At 41.8% G+C, this 27028-nt stretch overlaps 1 protein-coding gene across 1 annotated transcript in view; it reads right to left on the reverse strand.

Annotated features, from left to right (window-relative positions):
• The window catches only part of TEK (TEK receptor tyrosine kinase), a 40204-nt gene extending 15018 nt beyond the window's left edge, over positions 1-25186 (reverse strand). Inside the window, exons 1-6 of the mRNA XM_035563010.1 lie at positions 25135-25186; positions 12636-12947; positions 7238-7348; positions 3986-4138; positions 1651-1782; positions 526-666 (exon numbers count right to left, since the gene is read on the reverse strand). Of these exons, the coding sequence (XP_035418903.1) occupies positions 526-666; positions 1651-1782; positions 3986-4138; positions 7238-7348; positions 12636-12947; positions 25135-25186 (901 nt within the window). The remainder of the gene's footprint in view (positions 1-525; positions 667-1650; positions 1783-3985; positions 4139-7237; positions 7349-12635; positions 12948-25134) is intronic.
• Between the last annotated feature and the right edge of the window lie 1842 nt (positions 25187-27028).

Genomic DNA, 27028 nt, shown 5'->3' on the forward strand with positions numbered 1-27028 from the left:
CATTTATATCCATGCCTGTCATTTGTACGCTAGATGGAAATGTGGAAGCTTCTTCGACATCCACTGTGGTTTCATGCTTGCACTGTGGTAGTGTCAAAATTTCACCAGTGTTAACAGCACCAATGAACCATAGTACATACACATGCATGGAGATGTGCACCATGTCCCAAAGAGATTTCAGTCTAATAGAAATGAACAAGGCTAATTATTGCCCAGTAGGTGGATATGTGATTGACAGTGCATAGCTCAGTGTGACATGTAGAAATACAGCAGGGCTGTAGCCGTTATCAGAGCTGATGTTACAACATCAATTCATTTTGCAGAATAATTTGAATAGTTTGCAACTTTGCTTAATCTTTCTTTTGAGGATCTGAAATGCTCCTCTGAGGTAATTAAATATTATTATCCCTTTTTTACAGAATGGAAACATTCCTCTCTCTTAATCTCCTCTGTTAGTTTCTTTCTGTGTTTCATATGTGCAGCACATTAAGGACTCTTCACCATTCCCCATATTTTTGACTATACCTTTATCACATTCCAGTCCCATCCATCCTGTGGCACAAGAACAACCATATGGATCTGGCAGACAGAACATATAGTTTTTGCAGCCATGGTTTTCTTTGCAGCTCTCTTCACATGTTTTGCCAAATGTATTGGCTCCACAAGCTATTGAAGGGAGAGAGTGAAAGAAAGATCCAAGAGCAGTAAGTCTGCAAGAGAGCTAATGCTTCCAATGATACAGCTTTAGACAATGGAAAACATGAATTAAAACGAAAAGTTACATTTTTACCATTCAGATACTAGATCTATTAACTTCCAAAACATCTTAAGGCACTGCTGCATGAATGGTAAGTTCTGGCAGCTGAAACAAACATTGCTTTCTGCCATATAAGAATCCATCATCAAAGCCTCTATTGCTTTGGATATTTGGGCATAGAGCTTCAGCAATAAACCCTCTTTATAAGCCTTTCTAATACTGAATGGACAAACACTGCCTTGAAAACCAAATCTCCTTCTTAGAGGCCAGTGCATATAAAACTGCTTAAGGTTTTGCTTCTCTGCTATGACCACTGATTAATTAGAGTGGTTCAGGTGTCATCTATTCCAATAGTTGCATTGTAATATTTGCAGCACTGCAATTTGGTCAGAATATTTAGATAGATATTTAGCATTGTACTCACAAGTTGCTTGGACAGATCAGTGTGCAGTGTGCTCCTACTCCAATTACTCCAGAATCCAAACTAATTGTCACAGACACAGATATGCACAGACATATATTATTGATACGCCCCTCCAGAGACTGTTCACCCTCTGACCAGGTGGCAGCTTGTTCAGGAGCTGTGTGGGAATGTTTGTCACAGGGCTTCATTTCCCAGTGCCAGTGTATGCTTAAGATCCCACAGTCTATCATGCATTTAACAGTCAGTCAGCAGCTTCAAGCATGCTGATTTTTGAGGAATTGGAAACATTTGTCTTAACCACAAGAGCTGCTATGCTAATTCCAGGTTCATCTCACCCAACACTGTCCTGTCTCCAGCACCAGCTGTAAATGCAATAGCTATAAAGAGTCAAACAGGGCTAGTGTATTCTGCCAACTTCTATTACAGAGCACAAATTAATAAGCAATCTGTGAAGAGAATATTTGCTTACCTTTCTCACATGTTTTTCCCATAAAACCTGGAGGACAGATGCATTCCCCAGTATCTTCATGACAAATGCCATTGTTCATGCAGGAAGGGCAGTGGGAGCTACAGGAAGGGCCCCATTTCTGAGCTTCACATCCTTTTATGCAGAAATATAATGAGATGTTTGTTGTCTCCTCAGTCAATAACCAGTCAAGCAGTAAAATAAGTGACAGTATGATCCATATGCCCCTACCCCAAAATGCTGGCCAGCTGGCTTAATGTAAAGAGGTACTTTTTTCATGTGGAAATTTTCCGGTTTCTGGAGCAGATCTACTGTGTAGTACACAGCAACACCACCTAGCATTTTCATAGAAGGAACTGTGAAAGTCTTCCTTTTTTGAAATCAGAGGTAGATCTATTTTTTTTTTTTTAGTTTGGGAAAGTAAGTTTGGAAGTTGGCAAAGATGTTTCATTTAATATTTCTGTTCTTATAGCAGGTATTTGAGACCTACAAAAGCTCCAGGTTCACCTGCAGCTGGCTGTACCAATATTAAGCCAGCAGGTCCGAGCTTGGCATCACTGGCATTGTACCAGCATTTGGCAAGTGATGATTTTTTTCTGTAGCAGTATTTTTCTTGAAAGCTCAATAGAGCAGGTTCACCTCTGCTATATCTTTACTGTCTTCACTGGGCCTCTATAAGGATCAATCAACTGATGACGTGTTTCTAGAAAAAATGGACTAAGAGCAGCCAGTATATATATCAGTTTAGACGCATGTCAGAATTTTCTTTCCCACTTCCTAATTTAAAAAGATACTGCTACCATGAATCCTGCCAGTGAGAGTCTTGCTACTGATTTAAAAGAAGCAAAACTTAACCTCTAAACTTCACTACAGGAGTGTGTTGCCTCATCGTGCAAATGCTTAACAAATCCCTGCAAGATACAAAATTCACTGAGTTGCTTTTGAAATTAGTGGTGAGAGGACTCTGTAGTTTTCAGTATTTGATTTGTAACAATGTTTTGTACATCACAGAAAGTGATCTTCATGACTTCCTCTACTGTAAAAGTAGAACAGAGTTGATAAACGGGAAACTGAAATAGGCTCGCTAAAACTGGAGTAATTTAGTTAATTAAATCTTGGAACAGCTTTTTCAGATTTCAGCATACATTTAATGAGTCAACATGGTATTTAGAGCTTTGTCTCCTCCTTCTCCCAGAATGAAATTACTAAATGTGCATACTTAGGGAAAAACAAACAAACAAACAGCAAAACAACCTTTGCTAAAATCATCCATCTATGCCTATAACAGTGACTCAGAGAAAGCCTGAACATGTGTCTGAGCAGTGGCATGTAATCATTCCTTCTCTTTATTGTTAGTGTGCTCCCTACAGCTCTCCCAGACTACACCCAAGGAGTTTTCCCAATAGGCAGGATGCACAAGGCTTTTGACCTGTTCCAAGGCATGGGAGAGCATTTATGGGCAGCGTATGGGCAAGTCATCTGCTGTGCAGCTTGGCACTAGAGCAGAGAACAGACTTTGGACCATTTTATTTAGTAAGCTGGCCATAGCTTCAGAATCCAAATGTGGGGCTTTACATTGATTCATGTGCAACTCCTGGATATCCTGTGGATGTCAGCAAGTAAAGTATGTTTTAGTTTCAGAAACATTTTCTCCATCATGTAAAATGCTTTAACAGCTATTTATTTTCACACATCAATTTTACATTTCTATTCAAGTTAATAGAATATAATTTTCTTTATATCTGATGAAATTGGGCATGGCAGCATGGGCTACCAGACATCTAGAATGCTTAATAAAAAATATCCACTTGCACTGTGAAGTGGTCCAGTTTTCCACTGGGAGTTGAGCTTTAATGGCTGACTGTGGCAATTTTAAACAAACTGGGGTAGTTTGTGAAATTGCAATGCTGTACGCTAAAGATTATTTTAGAATAGATGGAGTTTGGATATAACTTACTACAGAGAACAGAGACATTTGAAAATTTGTATTTTTTGCTCATATCCACATCATATATTCATGAGAGACCCTGTGCTGCCTTCTTTGTTCCTAATTGCTTGGTATTTGAAAAGCTGAGCTGCTGAGAAAAGAGCTGTCTCTCTTGGCAATGGCTAAGATGAATTGAACCTAAATCTGAAGGTTTTTTTTTTTCTCTCTCAGCTGCTTAAATCACGATCAGCTTATATCGAAGATTGTTGGGAAAGAAATTCTTATGACATAATCTGATGGCAGCTCATGCCAAGGAAGATTTTGGGCCTTATTTGGGCACAGTGTAGATTTCATGTCAGATTCATTACAACGTTAAACAATTAATCATTAGCACACATTAATGGAACTTACGTCTTACAATAAGCCTTGTGTAAGCAGAAGTAAAGAGGTTTCCTCCTATGTATCTGGCAGAGTAAACCCCTGCATCCTGTGGTTGAACATGAGGATAGGAGACTTCCAGCTCGCCCGGCACTTCGTGCCTGGGCACGGAGTGAATGAAGGAACCTGGGGAAGGAGCACACAGAGACAGAGGACAGAAGTCATTCAGCATTTACAGCCAGAGCAAGGTTGAGTTGGTCACTGAGGAAGGACAGCTGGGATGAACTAAGCAGCAGAATACATCCATGAGTTACGAATTTTCTGGCAGCTCTTTAACTGTGCTAGTTCTTGGTAGTTGGAGAGGTACAAGTGAAAAGGAAGCAGATGAATGGTGCAAACAGATTGGAGTTAAGCACTGCTTTACAAGAATGTTGCTAGTAGTCTTGTGGTTAAAAGCTTTTTATTCCTTGGCCCTCCTTGAAGTCAGGATGACTCCCTGTAAGGAGCCCTAGTGTGGCTGGAAGGAGTCAAACAGCAAATGCTGGGCAGGTCCTATTTAATCTCAGTAGCTCAGAGATTTACAGGAAGACAACAGTACAGCTTTATCTTTTCTTCACAAACTTAATATGATTCTCTCTCTTTTTTTTTTTTTTTTCCACCATGGGAGCTTGTCTGTATTATTCTAGGCTTGCTGTAGTTGTTCATACATACTTGCTAAGTAAGGCAAAAACATTGTCTTCTCCCATCCCTCTGGATCACCGAGTAATGACATGTGAACAAGGGTTGCATGGGTTGCTTCAAATAGAAGTTCCATCCAGTGCACTTCAGGACCCCAGGGAGTCCTCCCACCCCAATCTATTGCAGCAAGGCTGCTGCAGCCCGCTGATGCCCATTCCAGCCAGCTATCGCCAAAACATACATGTACGTGCTCACACACACTGGCTCACAAAGGTCCCTGCCGTAACTGGCCATAGACACCCGGTGTTGCCAGCTGCTGGCCCCACACTTACAAGACCCTTTGACCCCAGGCATGCGTTTCCAGTTGTGAGGAGTCAATCCTGTTGTGCTACCTGCCTTCTGATCTGACCTGAAGGTCACCAGCAGAATATAGACATGCACAGACATGTTAGACATGTGCACACTCATGTTGAAGAATAATTAAGACTACAGTTTAATAAGATCGGACTAACTGTAGAGCAGGGCTGTGCGAGGCGAGTGTCCTGACTCGCAGCATACACTGGTGCAAGTGACCCCTTTTACCTGCTCTCTGCACCTTTCTCCAATGCTTGTTCCTTTCCATTTCGCTTTGATCCCTCCCTTTCCCCCCATCGGCTCTGTCCCTAAACATGCAGTTATTTCACTCATTCCCAGTTCCCCTTGATCATCTCATCATAAGTTTGCCCCTTCTCCCTTGAGATCTGTGATAATTCCCCTTCTTATCATCTCTGGTTGAAGCTCCTCAGGGTGTCATGTTGTTCCCCCTGTGGCCTCTCAGCAGCTGGAGAGCTCTGGCCTTCAGTGTTGTCTCTGTTATCTGCTGCTCCTTAGGGTTTGTGCGTCTGGTTATTTATTACTTCTCTTATTTCCCATCTTAGTCTTTTATGCTGAGTGACCATGAACCAGATGATACTCTCACAAACCAAACGCCCATATGTTCTGCATCTCCTTACATTTACTGTGGTAATGGAACCTGGTAAGGAGCCACAGACCTTTTTTCACTATGCTGAAATCATGTACAGGCTAAAGATAAGCAGGTCCTCACTGTCTGGGATCATACTACCTAGCAGTCAAACTTCAGGCAGCCTAGAAACATTAAACTTTGTTGAGAGTCACAGTCAAAACAGCAGAAAGACAAGACCATGACAACACATAACAGTTCTTCAGGGAAACAAGGCCAAAGAAAAAGAATGCAAGGGATTAGTTCTGGAGCTGTTTTTGTTTGCATGTCTTTTGAGTCGTAATCTGCAAACAATGTTGACAGCAAAGTATTAAGAAAGCCTTACGCTAACATTGCATTAGCAAGGGTCAGTTTCTGTGGCTCATTTTCTGTGATGGCCCATGTTATGCCAATGTCTTAACACAATTTTGTTTAACAGACCAGTTTTGTTCACTGGAAAACCTTTGTGAGGGTTTGCAAGGGGGAAGCGTTACTTTAAATGACTGAGGCAAAAGACAGTAACAGTTAAATGTATCAGGACATGCTTTTTCTGTTCTCTGCCAGGTGCTGTATCAGGAATCCTCTGGGATGATATTTCAGCTGCAGTCTCAGGTGGAGGACTTGACCTACTGTCCACAGTTAATTTGAGGCTTTTTGCCAAATTTCCAGTTGGAGCCCCAGCTAAGGCAGCACCAGGATGTAAACACTCCTGCACCAACATATCAGCTGGAACTTGCATGGGAAAATGCTGACAGGGCGGTCACAAAATTTCCTTGGGGACCCTGAAAGGACAAGTGATTTTTTTCTCCCAGCCTGCAGAAAGGAGCTCTGAGTGTTTATAAGTGGGACTGAAGCTGACTAACTGCATGCAGTCTTCGGCAGCGTGCTGGCACGTACTGACATCATCCTGCTCTACTTACTCCCTGTCTCCTGGTAGCTCATTGTAAGCTAGACTGTCAGTAGACAAAGATGGAGCAGAATGTTGTTACATGTGCTCTCCACAGCTAGAATTTGCTGACATTTAACATTCTGATTAAATATGATTGCACTGTGAATTTTAGCGACCTCCATTTCTACAGGAGGTACACAGCAAACTGCACGTATTTCCAAGTGCTGGGCAGTAGCAATGTGCAGCTGAGCGCTGAGTTACATGTGATTTAGGTGCTATGTTAGACAGAAAAGCTGGTGTCATAAATTTTACAACCTGACTATTTTTGTAGTTGGATGAAGAGAAGATAAGGTTTTGTTAACAGTTCTGCCTTTCTAACAGCAGGTTACTAGTGCTTAATTTCTTAATCTAAAAAGCATCACAGAAGCTCAATGGCCTATGAAAGCCATTTGAAGAGGGGATGGTATGCAGTTGAGAAGCAGTAGAAATGCAAAGAGAGATTCAGTAAATAAACCTTCAGAGGGAAAAAAGAAAAAAAAAGATATGAGGGGATAGAGAAAGAAATGAAAAAGGAACCAAGCAAAGGCATTCTGGTGGAAGAGAAATAAATCAATCAATTTCACTATTTAGATATTGGAAATAATTCCTTTAGGGAACATTAGATGCATAAGGAGTTATGCCTCAAGGAATGTGGCAGGTGGCTAAGACAACGATAGTAGGAAGAGGAGAGGTTAATTACCATTTTTGTAGATCACTGCATCTTCCTCTTTTGCTGCCATTCTGATGAAGGAAATATTCACATGCTCTCCCTTGTTTGCTGTAACAGTTAAGGCCACAGGGTGGAATGAAGCTAAAAACAGAACAGGACATAAGTTTAGGATAAATAGCAGCAGTTGTTATCTCTACCTGATCTCTGGGCTGGAAGCTGGGAATGGTTTTACAGCATGACCCCCACTCATTTTCTGAAGTTTAAATTGCCTTATTGCACACACTATTTAGCATCAGCCGTCTTTACCCTGTGCTTTTGCAAACACACCTATAATCTGAAACATTAGAGTACCGCTAGAACCTAGAGCATGAAAATAGAAAAAGAAAAAAAAAAAGAAAGAAAAGAAAAAGGGATTTTGGCTGAGTAATTGGAAACACTTCCTAACTAGGAGCTCCACCTGGCTGTAAAATGCTTTCCTAAGTTTCTTCATCCCTTGAGACATTTTTCAAACAGACTGGATAAAGTACTGGAAAATGTATTGTAGGGAACAAGCAGTCGTTGGCAGACAAATAAATAGGCTGAGTGACTCAGTTCTTTTCTGGTTCAGCTTTCTGGTGCAGAACAGTTGAGACAGATCAGGATACTGCAGGGGTTGGGGGAGAGACAGTAAGATAGAGTGACCCATTCTTGTGTTCGTTCAACATGCTGTCTGTAAATGCTGAGAGTGTTAGCCTGCACTGAGAATAAAAGAAGAAACTGTATTCAGAGCCAGTGTTGTTTTTACCAAAATACTCTCATCTGAAAATGTGACTTAATTAAAATAGAGGTTTTGTGGGAGGAGCTTTCTAGACCAGTGGTATTTTTCAATTTTCTAGTGGATTTTTCAACTGGAATTGCATTCAACTTTGGTAATTGAATTAAACTTTCAATTTTTTATTTTTTTTTTTAGTTTCCAGGGAAATAGAAATCCATTTGCCTGCTCAAAAAGAAAAAGTACTTTTATGTGTTTGTTTATAGCTCTTGATTTAAGAAAAAGAAGATAGTAGTAGATAGAAGGATTTTCACAGAATTTTTGTCTTTTACATATCATTATCAGTGGAAGAAAGGTCAAAAGAACAATTGGGGTAGAGGCAGAAGAATCTCAAGAAACTGTATTTTTTGTAACCAGTGAAATGTTCATTTTGATTGCAATATATTACTTTGAAACAAGTTAGGTGAAATTAAAGATGCTTCCTTTCTTTTAGATGGAAAGTTCCTACGGAAAACTGAGGTTTTTTTAGAACAAATTCATATTTTCTCATAGTTTTAGCCCTGAGATTTTATGCTGTATTGTTATTGATAGATATGTCATGTGTCAAGGAAATTCTGGATTTTTCTAGAAGTTGCATAATCAGCTCTTTTTCTGACTGAGTCTGTTACATCCCTGTACTCTTCTTTGTAGAGTGCCCAGAGATGTGAAGCACTGATTTTTACTAGCCCCTTTTCTTGTTCTACTTTTGAGGCTGTTTAGCCTCATAGTGCCTCCCGTGCATGCTCCTCTTAGGTCAGCCTCTCCTGCATCTTGTTTCTGCCAGCTTGCAAAAGCTCAGTGCTGCTGCCCTTCCTTGCCAGGAAGGTGCGTGGGGCCTCTCCAACAGAAAGACTCACCTGAGCCTCAGCTGGGAGGGGTTGCTCCAGAGCTGTTCATGGTCCTGGTTAGCTCTGTACTTGTATAGGTTCCATTTTTATTAAAGTCAGATTTATTTCATGGGATATTTTGTTTAAGGAGCAACTACACAAGTTAGTATAAACTGCAGGCAATTTAATCATTAAAAATTCCATTTAGCTTTTATCTCTTTTTTTTGTTTGTTTTGTTTCATTTTTAGAAAGCTATCAAGGTTCTTTGGTTCTTGCCAGTGGTCACAGAAAACAAATCTGGAGTCAGTGACTGAAATTTGGCTGCTAATAAATATAGAGGGGTAGGATCAGAAAACGGGAAAAAAATCAACTAACGTCTTGTTATATTTTACATGTAATAGAGTTGTAAGTAAACGTCAGGTAGATGCTGCTCCAAAGCTAATATGAAGCTATAATGGTGTTAATATCTCCAGAATAGTATTTTGTAAAATCTGAAGGAAAATAAAAGTAGTATTTTCGCAATATTTGTGGAAAGAATATATTAATACTTCCATTTCAGAACGGCATTTTAATTTTAAATCAAAATGATTGTGTAACGTTATGTGAAATAATAATAAGGAAAATTTGAGAAAAAATTAAAACATTTCTGTCAATCCAAGCCAGCCTTTCTGCCAGAATTTTCTTTCCTTGTGAATGTTAATGTTTAAAAGTTTATTTCTAACTGAAATGAGCCTCTGGCACATGTTTTCACACCTTCCTCGGTAAGTGCTATCTAATTGATTTCAGCAAGACTCTTCCTGCATGCTACGTAGCACATGCATGGTACAGCAGGACTCTATTGAGCTTCTGCCATGTTACCGAGGCACTGGTATCTCGGCTTGTCTTAGAGAAACAGAGAATTCTCATATAGAATAATGAAATAAGTTCTCATTAAAAACAGGCAAACAAAAACTAAGAGCAGTCCCAACTTCTTTCAGCTGCAGAGTTAGAAGTTATTTGTGAATAACAAATACCTGGTGAAAACCATGAAATGTTTAGGAAACAAAAATTCAAGAGCTTTCCCAAAAATGAACAGTTAGTTACAAATGATCATAGGTGTTTTAGTTGTAGTGGTTTCTGCACTAAATTTTGTGAAGAATTACTAATTGTTTTAACAAGGTATTAAACTTTTGTGTTCCCATTTTCTTTTCTTTGTATGTTGTTTACCTTAACCACAAGACTTTTTCTTCACAGTATTGTTGCAATGGAAAGGAACCCATGGTCCCTTGTAGGCTCAGTTCCAAAGTATTTTTAGACTGTGAGTCGTATTTCATGATTTCACATCTTGAGTGTGCCAATTCCTTATAGAGACATAATGAACTGAGTTGCAGGATAAGTGTTGTAATGTTGTCTCACTAGTGTTTCCATTATTGTCCCTTTGCCTGCTCTGGAGAGTTTCTGTGGGAGAAACTCAAAATCATATATGTGAAAAAACATATTTATGGTGTAGAGAAATTGAACAAATTGTGTATGACTAGATGCAGGACAAACTATTAGTATTCTGTTCTAGGTTTGTATGCTATATGCAGTATAATAGTTACTCCCCATCTACATGAAAAGCATAGTCTGATCCTTATTATTGCATGTATGAATATTACATGTGTACCCATAATGCTGAAATACTAAAATATGCAGGAAAATGGACTCCTTACTTTCAGAATGGCAAATGTGTAGAGTAAAACAGGAAAATGAATGTTATTCTTCCTATTATATAGCGAACATCTGCACTGTATCTTCACATCTGACAACAGGTACATAATAAAGCAGGTGGCTGTTTCCCCTGCCATGAAGTCAGAGGGGCTACCCAAGTGATTGATGCTCAGTGAGTGTTTCAGTAGCTTCTTGGCCTGAGGCTGTAAAACAGTGGCTGGATTTTCAAAAGTGCTTCTCCTTCCTGTGTCTTTTGTGTCCGCAGTAGGAAACGGCATGTTTCAACTCTTGCTTAACTTTCGGTGTTGGACAACAGACTGAGTCTTTAAAAATTATGCAGACAACAACAGTAAAGGGCAAAAAGGCATGTTTTCCAATTACAGATGCTTTGCCAAACTGCACAGTCCTTCACTGACCTTTTCTTCCTCTTTCTGTGGACTTAATAGCTTTGAGAATGTCTGTCATACCTCTTTCTCACCCATCTAGCCTGATTAGATTATACATGTTCAACACTGAGTTTCTAGCTCAAATTTTGTTAGTCAAGCTTTTGCAAGGAAAATCTGAGGAATAGACTTGAACTCAGAAATGATTCATAGAAGCCTACCTACAGCTGACGTGAATGCTGCATTATTTCTGGTTAGAACAACTTTTTGTTCTTTTGTTAGAACAACATAGGAAGCTCTCAAAGTTTAATTAATTTCTCTGCTGCTAGCTGCACAGATAGCGACTGCAAAAAATTGATCGATTCAGAGGACACACATCCACACATGAAGGTTGCTGTACACGGCAGCCAGAGCTGTGCTTAGCTCATCGGCATTCTGCCAGAGGGAGGGTCAACATGAAGACGTCATTCCCTCCTCCAGAGCTTTCCATGGACTGTTATCTTATGTCCTCCTCCCTGCTGCAGACTCCTCTGAAACAACAGAATTGACTGCCCTGCAAATGAAGTGCACAATGAGAGCTTTCCTGGTGAAAGAAAACCCTTCAAGACAACATTGGGCCAGAAGAGACACAAACCTAATGAAAATGTGCTTGTCCTGCCCACCTTTCTTGGAACATTCCCATACCAAGAGAAACAAATGGACACCAGCCATAGTTCAGACAAGAGAAAAATCTCTTTTTCTAAGATGTTTGTTTTTTCTAAGACTGCATAATTTTGGGAGGTACCAATGATGATAGTTCCTCTTATTAAAACTTTAGAAACAAAGACAAAAAATGTCGATTGTCCTCACAGCCCAGCTGCTATGGTGTAAAATGTTAGCAATACAGTGAATTGTGCTAAAATCAGTTGAAGTTCTAAAAACTTGATTTGCTTTGGGCTACTAGCTAGAATTCCTTGATTTTTTCTGTAGTTTATGGTAATCTCTGTGCTTTATAATTTGTCCTATAAATCTTACACGGCCATATACAGGACAGAGTGCTGGTCTTTGGGAACCCCACCTTTGCACCCCACTATCTCACTGCCAAATTTAATTTTTCTAGTCTTCATAGCCTTACAACCCTCACCAAATCAAAAGTGAAATATGCAGTGGATTTTTGTGAATAACCTTCTCAGAATCAGAGAAACTTCCCTGGAGTCCCTTTCCATTGTTGTGCTGGATTTTTTTTGTGCTGACAGACTGTGCAGATCGGAAGTGTTTGATGTGTCGCTGTGCCGAACTGTGGGCAGTTATTTTCCAGGCTTAGGTTTCCTACCAAGGAAAAGGACAGCAATGTCTGGCTGTCTACATCCCAGACCTGTCAAGATTTGAAGTGTAACCGTGTTTAGAAATCAAGGGTCTAGAGTGCGAAAATTGCAGGGAAGGGGTTTGCATGTGCATTATTTCGTGGCATCAGTGAGCCTTTACCACTTGACTGCATGTTCCTGGCAGTAGCCAGATGCAGGCAGAGCACCTATAGATGTCTGACTAACTTCCACGAGGAAATGACTAGCAGCTGGTGTCAACCAGTTGTCTCTGCACTTCAGAAGAAAAACATGGACTTGAGCCCGGTCTATTTTTGTTGACTCCAGGCGGCCTTGCCAGCTCTGGAGCCACTTTCATGCCCACTTGTGTTAACCAGGGACGACTGCTGGTGTGCATGCAGCAACATGCAAAATTCAGCTCTGATCCCTGTGCATTACCTCCCAGCGGCATCTTCATGGTGTGTATCCTCGTCACCTCATCCTTGAGCTTCCCTTCACAGTAGTATGCTCCAATAGTCTCGCTGGCCTGTTCCCTTTTCCACACCACCATTTTGGCTGTGGCTCTCTTTGAGTCTTCACTCACGTCCAGCGGCTCTCGGTGCTGGTTTGTCACATCCTCGTGGTCCCGGTCAATTGTGATGGACTCACGGGAGCGCCACTTGGAAGTGATACAGATGAGTGATGTCTCTGAGTTGCCCACCAGAGGGAATGAGTTGATCAGTATGAGGTCCAGTGCTGCTTCCACTTTACCTAAGAAAAAAAACAAACAGCAAGTGAAAAAAAATTACTGCAGATTTTGAGTTCGCAGCTAATCAAATCACCAGAGAAACTGTTTCATCAAGCACGCAGGCTTCCTCTGGTTGGGTTTTACATGGCTTTAGGGCAAAATAAAAAGACTGCTGATTAATTGTTCTGTTACAGCTAGTAAGAGTTTAGGATTTACTTAACATGTCAAGAACAGATAAGCTTTGTTCTTCTCAGAAGAGGAAATAAACCTGCCAGGCTTGTATAAGTACTTCCTAAAGCTGTTGCAGAAGCCCAGGGAAAATCTTGGGCTGCAGAAGCAGATTGCTCCTTGGTTAGCTGGACATGTACACAACTGCCTCAATTGTGGTGCTTTGCCAGTGAGAGGACTGGTTATCGTCAGGTCGTCAGCTTAACAGGGTTTCTGTTATGTACTTTACATGGGTTTAATATGTATGAATTGGTATTAGGAGGATGTGTCTTTCAGCTTTAGGAATTAATAGTATTTTGAACACTTGGAATACTTTTTCAAATATTTTGAAAAAATATTTTTTTACTGCCAGACTTAGTTGTTCGAATGTGGATGGCAGCAGGGAATAAAAGTCCCCTGTAATCAACGCTTTGCAAATAATAGGTGTGTCCCTTCACCTTTGAAATCCACGGTAAGGAGAAGGGAAACGGTAACATTTTTTCCAGCTAAAACAGGAAGAATAATTGATTTCTTTTATTTATCACATCTATTTTCCTGCTTTGGATACAAGGATGCTGTGTATTTATACAGAGAGACTCAACATTTTAGTGCCATTCGGCTTCCAAAGGTTTCTCTTGTTGGAAGGAACGGGTACAGTCTTAGATAAGGGAGGCCAAAAGGTCTCGGTGCTTGCTGCAGCCTTTGCGTGTGTCCCTCCAGCTTGGGGCCAAGAGAGGAGGTCCTTCTCTGCTCGCCGTGCCAGCAGCCACTCTGGGGACCAAAGTATCTCGACAGCGTGCTGACACTCACCACACCCAGCCCCGTGACAGCCACCACCCCGCGCTGTGCCAGCCCAGATAACTTGCGGCTACACAATGGAGAAATGAAACCTCCTGGAAAGGATGCAGCACGCCGTTACAGTAAACACTGCATAAAGGTAGGGGTCAGCGGAGTCAGTTCATCCTGCCGCACGTTACAAAAGTAAATCCTTGCAGTGAAGTTAAAGAGCTGTGTGATAGAAGTGAAGCCAGACTTGTGCGTTCACTTATAGGTCATTTGTCTAAGTATGTTTCTTATCTGAGGAGCATTTGTGCTCTTACTATGGGTCTGACACACCAGCTGTAGGCAGATGTGGTTCAAAAGTCACCAACATTGAAGGCAGAGAGCTTTAATTTATGTTAGCAGGGATCTTCCCCATGGTCTCACATGCCAGGTAGAGATATGCTTAAAATCATAAATTGCAAGGTCCTGTTTTTGGCAGAGTTCCATAGAGCTCAGAATCAAATCTGCATCCAGACTGCATGACTTGTTATGATGATCTGAGTTGAGATCAGGAAGGGTGCTACAGGTTAGATCTGAGCTATTTCGATGTTTCTGCCTAGCATCCACAGAGCACAGAGCTGCAGCTGCCTTTCCCATACAGGGTGATGGGCCCAAGTTGCTGGGGTCCCTCAGGAGCTGCTGTGCATGCAGGGCTCTGATTCCATTTCTCTGCTCCCAGCATTTCTCTGTTCCTTCACTTCCAACATAAACTGAAAGGTGAAAATAACACCTCTTCTTCCCCTGTATCTCAGACTTTTAACATGGTGAGAAGTAGTAGGAGAAATCTGAGTTTTGAGGACTAGCTTTCGTGTTGCCTTGAGTCCTTATGCAAGATAGAGCAAAGCAATGTCATATCAGATTCGGTGCATTTGCCGCAGTTCCTGCTTCTTTGGAGTGACACAAATTGTGTAAGTCAAGGTATAGAACAACCTTAGCTCAGGCCTATCACTCATTTTCACTTGTGATTATTCTGGAGGAATCCAAATCTAGCCACAGTTGGATGAGTAGTGTTATAGTGGATTGTCTAAAACTAGGTGTCCTTTGGCATATTAAACCCTGAAGAGCAACTCAGACACCTGTGTGATGCTGATGTAACACCAATGGAGTCTCATGTCTTTACAGAGCAGCATTTAAAGACTTTTCTGTGTCTAATAGGGAGTAATATTTATGCTTAAGTACTGAATCATTCATGATTCATGATTCACAAACCAGACATGATTTGGCAGCTAAGATTTCACAGTTGGAGTATATTGCATGCAGAAATTAAAATACATCCAGGTGAAAGTTTTGCACTAAGTAAAGGTAGACTTTAGGTGTATTTTGAAAAGATTGACCCCTGCAGTGTGTGAAAGCGTTTCACTGGTTCAACTCAAGAGTCTATCAGGACTGGCCTTTTGAAGTCAGCCTAAGGCCTCTGAGGTGACAGGAAGGCTATCTTTGACTCCTCTGGGAGTTCCTGTGCTCAGATTACGGAAAAACAGAAACAAAAACAAACAAACAAAAAACAACAACAAAAAGAACAACAGAAAAGTGTAAAATCTACATATGCTTTGTGCTTAGGGTTTCCTAGAGCATGTCTTTCTGGTAATGCATCTCAGCAAGGACCCAGCCATCCTTGCTGAGAAGGAATTTTCGTTACCTAGGGCTGCAAAAAGTAGACAGATCCTGCCCTTGGTATTAATGAAGACTTGGAGCGTGCAAGGACTAAATAAGGACAACAGGATTTGGCTCTCTGAGAAAAGTACAACAAATACAGACAGGAAACAGCCTGTCCCTGTATCAGTGACAATACTCCGTGTTTCCTTGAAAAAGTCCTTTGACTCCTGCCCTGGTCCTTGAAGGACTGACCTTATCAGGAAGGCAATTTGCTGTGTGTGCAAATAGATCTAGAGAAGAGAGAACACTCACTTAAGCTGGTGTTGAAAATGGGAGATGCCATGCAGAGAGGATTAATTGCCTGATATTTATGACACATGTTCATTGTTGTACAGGGCTTTGTGCTCTCCTGGCACAGAGAAAATGGCATCCTTCAGAGCAGTAAGTTTAAATAATAGTGCACCCACTGGAACCCAAGTGGCAAAACATATGCAGGGAGACCTTTGCCCCCGCCTTAACTACAAGACTGTGCTCTCTCTTATTAATACTGGGCTGTACTGACCTGGGCAGCACCAGCAAGACTTTTTCCTTGGTCTTTCACAGCTTCTCTGGTACATAGTCCTCTGGGGAAATCACACCAAACAGAGGATAAGTGTATATCATGCTTTCTCTGCAACCTCTATGCAGTCCCATTCCCCATCAAAATGCCATTCGAACAGGCACACAATCAACATGTTTTCAGTGCTTTGTTGCACCAGTAAAACTCAGCAGAAGCTTCTCTGAAACATCTCTGGGAAATTCCCTGGAACATATCCCAGACACAGGTCTGCTCAAAGAGCATGACATTCTCTAATGAAGTTTGAAACATCACTTCCCTAGACCAGAACTGGTGCTAGACACTAGTTTGGGAACAAAACAACAAGGCAATCTCAAGAAGAGATAACTTAATGCCATAGATGAATACATAGAGCAAATGCTATGAGAATAGAAAAGTGTTATGATTTGTTCTTTCATCTCAGAAAGTCGCTGCTCAAATATTTCTTGATTTATACTTAACACTTGTCTGGTTCCTGGGAAATCATGGAAATACTCATTACAATTTCTACCTAACACGAGGCCTTTGAAAAGTTCCCTGTTAACCGGAAAACCGTCAGTACTGGCTAACGCACCTCCACCCCAGCAGTTAGCCACAGCAGTCAGCTTCATCAAGGTGAACAATAACCATAACCCACTGCCCCCAAAACATATATTTAACCATCAGTCCAAATTTGCAGAGTTCACTGAGAATGCAAAGTTCTGAGTAAATGTTTTAGCTATTTATACAGGGTAGTAGTGGGAGGAAAAAATAATTCACAGCTCTACAGCTATTGAAGATCTAATGATGTATTTATTTTCCTTTGTAGCGCTTTGTTACTAATTGCTTGAGGTGGCTGTAAGATGAAAGTCCTTCCCTTTGCATCTGGAGCGTAATAAAGAAAAAAGAAGAGCTGTTGTAGGAGGTGGGTGGAGACATCAATTAATTAATTAAGAGAGGAGGTGAGGAGAAAGCAGAAAGGAGAAAGGTTTTTACCCAGTAAATTCCAGCTCTTTTTTCACCAGGTATAGTGAGAGGAAAGAAGGGTGATGTAAATTTGAACTGCTTACTTGTTTTTATTACTGTTATTGCTTGGAACGCAAATTATTTCTGTTAACAAGTACCTGAAAATGTGAGTATAAATCGTATAGGTACTATACTAGAATCTGTGCTTAGTGTATGTTTGGTGTTATGTTGAGAGCAAAGCAATCAGTTTCGTATTTCTGTTCTAATACTAAGTGCAGGGCTCAATAATTATTTTGAGACTGGTGAAAATGTGTATCACAGACTGTCAAGTCACCAACCCCCCTCTCTTTCATGTTTCCTAAAAAAAACCCACACCACCAAGTGCTTGAAAGTATGTGGTTTTGATTTAGAGCAAACCTTACTTGCTAAATCATCTGTACCTCAGATTTCTCCTTGTATCTTGTTTTGTACTTTCCTGTTCAGCTGTACACTCCTTGATTCTATTTTACTGTATAAAACCACCCAATGAACCAGAATAATATAACTAAGCTATTTAGGAATACAAATAGTGAAAACATAAGCAATATTTACTGAAAAAGTATAGTGCTTGATTAACTCTTAGTAAACTACTGAATAAATTGCATTGAAATCTATTTATTAACAAATTCATCAATTTGGAAGATTGAAATAATGTAGCTGAAATATGAAGAAATTAACAACAGAGAGACCTGATCCATTGCTCCTAAGAAAGAAGAAATGAGTATTCCTTATTTAATATTAAAATTAGTCAGAAACTGGCCCCAAAAATTAGCTGTTTGGGAATGTTTTTCATGTGGAGAATAGAATATACATTGCACCAGAATTTGGCAATCATTATTTCCTCTTTTTTTTTTTTTGGGTGTGCACTCAATATTTCTTGTATAAATCTTGGTTATTTTTTTCGTTCATTCTCCAAAAAAGTAAGTGATCTGGGGAGCCTTTGAAATCACATATTCATTTTATGGACTCAATTTTCTCTTGGTGTCCTGGAAGCTTCGTCTGGGATGCAAAGACAACAGCAGCTTGGATGACTTCTAACAGTGAGTCAAATTCTCCTCTGAGAGCGCAGTCCTCAAGAGGAAGACACTGCAGAGATTATTGTTACCCCAAACAGATTAAGGCACTCCAGCACATAGCAGCAGCAGCAGGATAAAAAAAAAAATAAAATGCAGAAATGTTTCTGAAAAACAGCTCATAAAAGAGCAAATAGTCAGGTTTGCCATTTCTGTTGTACCAGATGTCCAAGAAAAGACTCTTACTACTTGTATCTCATGGATGCTACCGGGCAGCTGTGGGACAGCTTGTACCTCAATCAATGTGTCTTGTCCTTAGAAACAGGGCATTGTTTTGGGAGGGAAGGCATTGTGAAACTAAAAAGAGGCAAAAATTAGTGACAGGACATCATTTTGCTACTTAGTAGTAGTGGGAAAACCTGAGCACAAATATGAAAAATGTCACAGTCTGCCAAAGCTACCAGGTCTAATACTTTCTTAAGGGCCCTTGGGTACATCTGGAGCAGCTGAAGGAAATGCAACTGTCTACTTTCAGAAGAAAGCAAAACTGTTTTCTCTACATTCCAGTTGTTTTACAACTTATCAAAGCAATATTTTAAGATGAAAAGGCTAAAAAAGAAATACTGGTGCAACTTGTTTGCTGTTTTCCAATTGAGGGTGCCTAAATATTTCTGTGTGGAGTAATCCAAAAGTAAGAAGAAAAAAGCTTTCTCATGACTTCTCCTTCTGCATGGTTTCGTTTTCTGCAAGTAAAGCAGAAAACAAACTATCAGCAGAAATTGCTTGAGTAAGCAGCTGACAATGTGCTAGGTAATGCTGAAAAAGGATGAAGAATGTGGGATGGCTTGGGTAGAACAGGCTATATCCAGCGGGATTTGCAGCCAGCCAAATATGGGTACTACGATCAGGGAAGTACTTGCAGGCAAGACTAAGTTTGTCCATATCAAGGATGGTCCTTGTCAGTTGCTTTATGAAGCTGATGTGTATACCATGTAGGCATAGTTTTTGGGTGCATGTGCTAAGCTGAAGTGTACAAAATAACATATGCAATAATTTTGTCTTCATAGGGTGTATCAGAACAGGTAGCACGTGTAAGGTTAATAGAGTCTGGAAGTGTCCATGGGCTTTGGCTGCTGGATGGACATGGTTCTTGCCTGTCTAGTTGTGTATCCTCATGTTGCTGCTTACTGACTTCTCTGAGTAGGTTTTTTTTTCTATTTATGAGTACACTTTATGACTGTCCCTGAGCAGTGGCAGGCCTAGGATGGACAACCAGCAAATAATACAAGATAAAATCATCAGCCCTGTCAGAAGTGCAGATGGAACTGCATTGTCTTGAGAAACTTGTTAGACTTCAAAAGGGAGATTAAGCAAGCCACCACATTAGTCAAGTTGACACAATGCAGAAAGTAGATAAGCACCAGATAAGCAAAAAAACTGACCTTCAAGCAGAAAGTTTAAGTACATTACCCCTGAATAGTGAAATTTCAGATTTGTGAACCTGTCTTTCAGAAATCGCTTCAGAACTTAGCAGTGACCCAGAATCCCTGTGTTATAAAAGTGTTTGCGTTTCCTAGTGATGACTTAGAAAATGAATTTTGATGGGATTTGTTACTTCATTTTGATATGACCCTTTACTAATGTTCTTAGTGCATGTTCTTTGTTTGGGTGTTAGAAACATAGAACATTGTTGAGCATTGTAGAATATCCTGAACTGGAAGGGACCCACAAGGATCATTGAGTACCGCTCCTGGCTCCACACTGGACAACCCCAAAACTATGCCCTAAGTCTGAGAGCATTGTCCAAACACTTCTTGAACTCCGTCACACTCAGTGCTGTGACCAGTGCCCTGGGGAGCCTGTCCCAGTGCCCGACAACCCTCTGGGTGCAGAAGCTTTCCCTAACCCTCAGCCTGACCCTCCCCTGTCCCAGCTCCATGCCGTTCCCTCGCGTCCTGTCGGTGTCCCCAGAGAGCAGAGCTCAGCGCCTGCCCCTCCGCTCCCCTCGTGAGGGAGCGGTAGGAATTATCAAATCTGGTTCATTGCTGTGAGTCTCCACTGAACTTGCAGTGGAACAGCATTCTTACTATGATCTTCCCAGTTAGCATAAGGTAGATAATATCTTCAGAGAACACTCCTCCACTGCAGTTTCTTTTAACACATTGCGTTTTCATCCCTTGGGTCCCAAGTGCATCTTCCACAAATATAACATGAAGGACTTCCAGAAGCAAATCTTCTGGGATGGACAACCCAGCACTGGAAAAGGACTCAGCATCCTCCCCAGTGAGCTCAACAACACAAGGTACATGCCCCTCCATGTCACATATTATTCCCTGTGTCACAGTGGGAGCTGGCACTGGACCTGTATGTCCATCCCAGAGAATTGGTAGAAGCATCCATTTTTCATGTGTTTGTTCTGTGCCCACACAACATCCTCCATGCCGCAATGACTGCTGTGGAAATCTGTGTGTTTAAGAGACAGGTCTGGGCCAAGCAGCCTGAAGTCTACCCGACCGATACAGAGCAGGTCTCCCACACAGGTGGCACATGAAGGATCAGCTCCACCTCTCCCCTGTCCTAAAGTCTGCTGCTCAGCTGCAGTCAGTCTTGCTGACTTGTGTGATCCCTTTTCTTCACCTAAAGCCTTTCAAGTAAATTTACGTGGGGATCAGACCATCTCAGTAAAATGTTTCAGCTTCATCTTTTTCCCTCTTAAAGTGAAATTTCAGCAAAAAAGTAATCCATCCAACCAACTTAATCATGACTAAATATCCAGACAATCGAATATGTATGTACATAATCTGTATCTAAACCAACAGCATATGTTAACACTTGTGAATGTAGCATGATTTCATTTCTCCCTTTTAGATTTAATTCCTTTGGGTCTGATGCAATGCCTCTACACCCCTGACTGTTCCCAGCTGCTGGAATGGCCTTTGGGCACAGAGGCTTGCTGAGAGCCACCCTGCCTCTTGCTGGGGCTGAACCAGGCACACACCAAAAGCAATCTATAAAGCTAAGAAGAAATAACTGAAGACAGTTGGCCCACTTTTGTAATTCCATGTAGGGTAGGTGCACAGAGCTGCCTGCACAGGCTGAAGCTGTTGGTTTTGGCTCCTAGCTGCAGAGTCAGGAGCAGTGAATTAGGTCACAGCTGGAATATTTTTCTTTGCAAACATATAGTCAGCAGTGTAGCTAAGAAAGAACAGCTTTCCTTTCTCCCACAATGTAGATATATCCATTTTGTAGTCATGGTTGTCTTACCAGACCTGTGCAGAGGTAACAGGAGTCAGCAGGTCACCGAGGTTCAACCAGTGATTCCTGTGGCAGGCCATCAGTCCTGGGTTCAGTGAAGGCTGTATCTCAACAAGAATCTAAATTTTATCTAAATTTGAGGCTCATGAAAAACCCAACAGGACACTGATTCCTCTGGGAAAATTATATAAATGTGGCCGGCAGATGCAACTGCTGGATCTCGCAAATCAAATACTCTTCAGGAGTGAGAACCCTTTTTAATTTTTTTCTGCAATTCACATTAGTAGTTGTTTGATCATAGAGCCTTAGGGTCACAGAATGGTTTGGGTTGGAAGGGACCTCCAAGACCATCCAGTTCAAAACCCCCTGCCATGGGCAGGGACACCTCCCACCAGATCAGGTTGCCCAAAACCCCATCCAGCCTGGCCTTGAAGATGTCTGAATTGTAGGTGTCTGAAATGTTCAGTGTCAGTCTAATGTCTAGTCAGAATAGTTTCAAAATAACTGAGATGGAAAGCTCAGGCATGGTTTGTATCCACTGCCTGAGCTGTCAAGAGGCTCAAAAAGCCAGCACCTCAGCCACAAGAGAGGCTGTGGTCAAAGTTTAGGTGCCACTGCAGACAGATGACAGCCTGTCTGAAGATGCTCATGCAGTCCTAGTCTCTCCTTTAGTTATGGGAAGAATGACAGTCATGCACACTGCCACGGGCATGTGTGTGAGAAAGCGCACCAGAAAAAGTGTCGGTTTTCAATAGGTTAAGTCAGGCTTCATAAAGGAAAAACAAATCTTGAGACAGGATTGTTAGAACTTTCCAGTCTATAACTAGAAAATGCAATTTCTTTGTCATTTTGAAGAGCATACAGCATCACAATTGTGCTTGTGTGCATTTGTTAGTGTATATTAAATGCTGCTTAACTTTCTGAATATGTAAAGGAGTCATGTAATAATAATATTTATAGGTATACGTATATTTTTCGTGATAACACCTACTGATCCCAAGGAAAGCTCAGCCATCTCCAGGGATATAGCACTAAATTGCACTACACTGTTAGTTCCACTGTTATCCTTTCTTTAAAGGCTAATGTAACCATTTGAGTCTTTTACCATATATGGATCCAGAAGCAAAATCACCCACCAAAATAAGAAATCCTGTGATTTTAGAAACCCACTGGATCTGATGTTACTGGTAGCTCAAGGTTCCATCTTTGAGAATGGAGACATCTGACAATGTATTTGTTTCCTGACAGAAGCACTCAACAAAAACTGCTTGAAACTGGGTTTAATTGTCACCAGCTTCCACCGATCTCTTACTCAGGGTGGCCGACTTGCCTAGACAGGGCTCATGCACCATCATTTCTGAGAATTACCCCCCGTGAGAAGCTGCAAGCAGAATTCCAGACCACCTGAGGAAGCTTGCTTCTTGCAAGAGGCAAGTTGTGACACTGGGCTACTTGTTGTGTAGTAGGTGAGTCTGGAGCACTTTCCTGGTCCGCGCTCAGCAGGGGCTGTACCACGGCATGGCCCTGGGGCTCAAATCCCCACTGCAGGTTGTGCGCCAGGATCACTTTGATTCTACAAAGCATTGACTGGAGCAGAACCAACCGAAAGACAAACAGGTGGGGAGGCGCAGTTTGGTTTCAAGAATCCCTCTGGAATTAAATTCAGCCCCTTGTCAGTAAAACTGGAGGCTGGCCGTGGCAACCAGTGACTCTCTGGGCACCGTGACAGGGGGGTGTATTGGGGTACCAAACACCAGACCTTGAGCTCCGGCTGCGAATGGAGTACCCTTATCAAAAAAAGGAGTTAAATCAAAGGCCGTTCCTTGTAGCTGGGGGCAAGCTGATGGTGGAAGAGGCTTGGGGTGGGCTTGGAACCTGCTTACAGCAGCCCGTGGCAGCAAGGAGAAGATGAAGTGGCAGCGGGCGCAGAGCCCCCGCTGCGGGGCAATGTCAGCGCCGCTTTCCTGAGCTCCGCCTGCAGTATATGGAGGAAAGCGGGCTCGCATTGTCTTCCACCGCTCGCCCCAGGAAACATGATATCATTCCCAAACAAAAGCGGGAAAGCTGACAGATCTATTGAGATGGGTGTGACTGCGATACACACCTAACCGGCCAGCCCCTGTGGAAAGGGTTGTGACGAGCGGCCCGTCAGCAACCCCCTGCCGGCACTGTCCACCCGCGCTGCTCGTCTGCGCAGCCGGCTGCTCGTTTCTGCCATGCCTGCAACTTCATGAGCACTGCCTGCCCTCCGTGGCATCGAGGTGTGTGCCACCACGTAGAGCAACAGAAGGGGTGAGGAGAAAGAGCTGGAGTAATTGGTCTGTCTTTTCTTCTCCGTCCATAATGCCTAGAACACTAGAAATTGCCTTAAAGTGACGAGCTGTAGGTGATCTGAGGGCCACGTAGGTTGGATCAGTATGCAGCTAAGCAATCATGGAACTTAAGCCACAGAAGAGGAACTGGTAAACAATGTACAGCCTATTACAGCGCTGGCTAGATAAGAATACTTACAAACACACATTCAACAGATTGTAAACACACTTTTTTTTTTTTTTTTTTGCCTGTGTTAATCTCTTGCTTTTTCTAAGTGCCAAAATAATTAAAAAATGAGAAACATCTCAAACTCATTAGTTCACTTAGCTATTAACATGCTTCTAATTGTGAAGGTCTGTAAAGTGAGTTACCCTGCAGGGAGGACTTCTGCCTTCTCGTGCTTCTTTCTGGTTTTCACTGCAACACAATCTGCTGTTTTACAGCGTCTTGTGTTTTTGCTGAGAGATGGACTGAAAGAACCTATGTGTGTCTCAGTGACATTTTGGAGTGAGTCTAAGGTTACTGTGTGAGATGCATTTCTGTTTTACAGATTATGCTTGGTATGTTTTCCTGAATAAACTGTCCAGAAAAGCAAAATATGGGAGGTGATAGCAATATTTAAATGCTGAGCAACCGAGAGTCCCATGGGAAGAGAGCAAGGCTTCCTCAGGACTGTGCTTGTGATAGCTTCAGCGATGATCTCCAACTTGCCTGTTCTGAATGCTATAAACCAGATTTGCATTAGTATATTTCTGCTTTATACCTTTCTGCAGATGTCTCTTACGACTAACGCTGACTTGCTAAAGTAATCGCATTTGCTGATAATACCGAACCATTCTTCAGCTGTGCTTGAAGTGTTATTAATTGGCCTTATACAATGTGCATTCTTCCGCCCCTTTTGTCCACTGACTTTCATGCGGATTCCAGCTGCAGAATGAAGTCTAGAAACTTGTACTGGAATAATACTTGTCTAAAATCTGGTACGGGAATACCTGGAAACGTCAACACTTCCTGCTGCACCGCCAGTTCACAAAGTGAGGCACAGAAGGAGTCAACATTTAGTCTGTGTCTACAGCAGATAATCTGGGGGAAAGACGCTGATGATTTCAATATAATGAGCTTTATGAAAAAGTTAATACCCTCAGACAGCAGAGAAAACCTGTTGCAGTGTTCAGCACTTAGAAAGAGGTAGCAGCAGCTTCTGACCATAGGAGCACTCTCCCTGGGAGCTTGCACTCTGTCCTCCTCCCCTCACTTGCTGTGAGAGAGCTTCACCAGGGTAAGTGGTCTCACTGAAGCAAACACAAGTACTTAAATCGATAAAGATAACTCCTAGAATGAGGAGTGGGGATTTGTGCTTTGCCTGCGCGTTGGAAGCAAGAACAGTGTGACAGGTCGACTACAGACAGTAAAGCAAAAGCTTACCTGAAATCATCAGGCTGAATCCATAGAGAACCAGATGTGCTAAAGGGTCCATGCTTTCCAAGATATATCCATACAGTTCTTGCAGCCACTCATGGAGTATTCTTTTCCTGGGGCAGGAGTTTACCGGTGACTCTCCTCCAGCATGCTACGCCGCAGTGTGTTTACAAGTCATGGGCAAGAAACCGGCACGGCGAAGCAGGCTGGAACAGTCTCATTGCTGTCTGAGTACAGGGAGTTTAAGTTCCTTTTTCCTGTTTCCTTTGTAGATTAGGATGGGAAAGGCAGGATCTTAAAGGCATTTTTATATCAGCAGGGCTGCAGGGCAGCGCAAGCCCCGTCCATCCAGCAATACATCAAAACAGTTATCGGGAGCTGCTGGGGGAGCAGAGGACGGCTGCTGGCCACCGTCAGCAAAACAGGAACAGCGGTGGCATCCTCCAGCTGGCGGGAGACTGTGAGCAGAGCGTCCTCCTCCGAGGTAGCGTAGGTGGAAAGTGTCACCCCCTTCCCTCAGCGCAGATTTGCTGGTTTCTCAGGCCCCTCTCATCTTTCCAGTTACTTCTCAACCTGTGTGGAAGCTGCTGGCTGCAAAGTGTCTCAGCACCCAGCAATAAAAATACGAAGTAAGCCCTGACGAAGCAACCAGTTGAATCCAATACAGACCAACACCAGCCACCATCCAACCAACTACCCCATTATTTTGTGTGCTTTTTTTTGTGTGTGTGTGTGTGACAATTGGAAACAGGCTGAAAACTTGTTACGATAATAAATCGTAACCAGAGTTTGTATGACTTCAGTGGAATCAAAATGCCACATCACTCGGGGGGCTCAAAACTCAGAAGCTGAAGCAAAACTTGAAGAAAAAATACAAAGAAAACCACACAAAAAAAAGAGTAGAATTAATGAAATAAATGCAGAGGCAGCACTCAGATGAGTTAGTGTAATTGCAAATAAAGGGCAATCATATTTACCAGTTGACTAAATATAACCCATGACAATGCACCATTTGAAAGTCCTGTAGTTCTGCCAAGATGCTAACACCCAGAATGACTTTTACACAAGTATGGAAAAGCAAATGTTCAGCATCGTTTTAGAAAGGGGGTGTGGGTTCATCCTACTTCAGTTTAATTTCCTTTGGGAGACCTTTTCCACTTCAGTTGGTGCAGATTTCACAGAGGAAGTCCTTCACACCCAAGATCTAGTGCCTTGTGGACAAAAGGGTATCACCTACAGAAGATTCAATGCATTAACCCAGAACTGCTCCTTACAACATACCCCCAAAATAAAACAGAAACCAAACCAAGTAGGAACTTAGATTGAAAATACCCTCTAGGTGGAAAAACATAGAGTGAGGTCGATGTACTACTAAAATTCAATGTTAAGGCTTTAAGAAGGCAGAATACAAAGTATTTCCCTGGTCTGGTTCCTCTGCACACACATACATGTGTTTTGTCCATATTTGATTTTTGAGAACATTTTCTTCCTCTCTGAGACATAAAGTGATTATTCACACTCCAGTTGCATGTTATCCTATATAAACCTAGTGGTATAGGTCCCTCCATTATCAGAACACTTAGTATATTGCCAGACACTGAGTAGTATTACCATAGTTCCCATCTAGTGGGTAACCTACTTATAACTTGGCCTTTCCTCAGTTTTTCTTCATTGGCTTCTGATTTGCTAAGAGGTGGGGGGTTAACCAACATTAGTAAAGACTAAACTTCTCCAGACTGTTCTGAATTTTTATTTTTATTTTTTTTTACTTAAATCTCATTCCCCAGTGCATAAAGAGGTCACTGAGGAGGAATGTGCCATGTTTCCCTTTGTAATGTGCCTAGATGGACAACAGCAGATACAGGCTGCAGATGATACTGATTTTACAGTATGTATAAAT

Source organism: Cygnus atratus, chromosome Z, assembly GCF_013377495.2.
Source record: "Cygnus atratus isolate AKBS03 ecotype Queensland, Australia chromosome Z, CAtr_DNAZoo_HiC_assembly, whole genome shotgun sequence".
In the NCBI taxonomy this organism is placed as follows: Eukaryota; Metazoa; Chordata; class Aves; order Anseriformes; family Anatidae; genus Cygnus; species Cygnus atratus.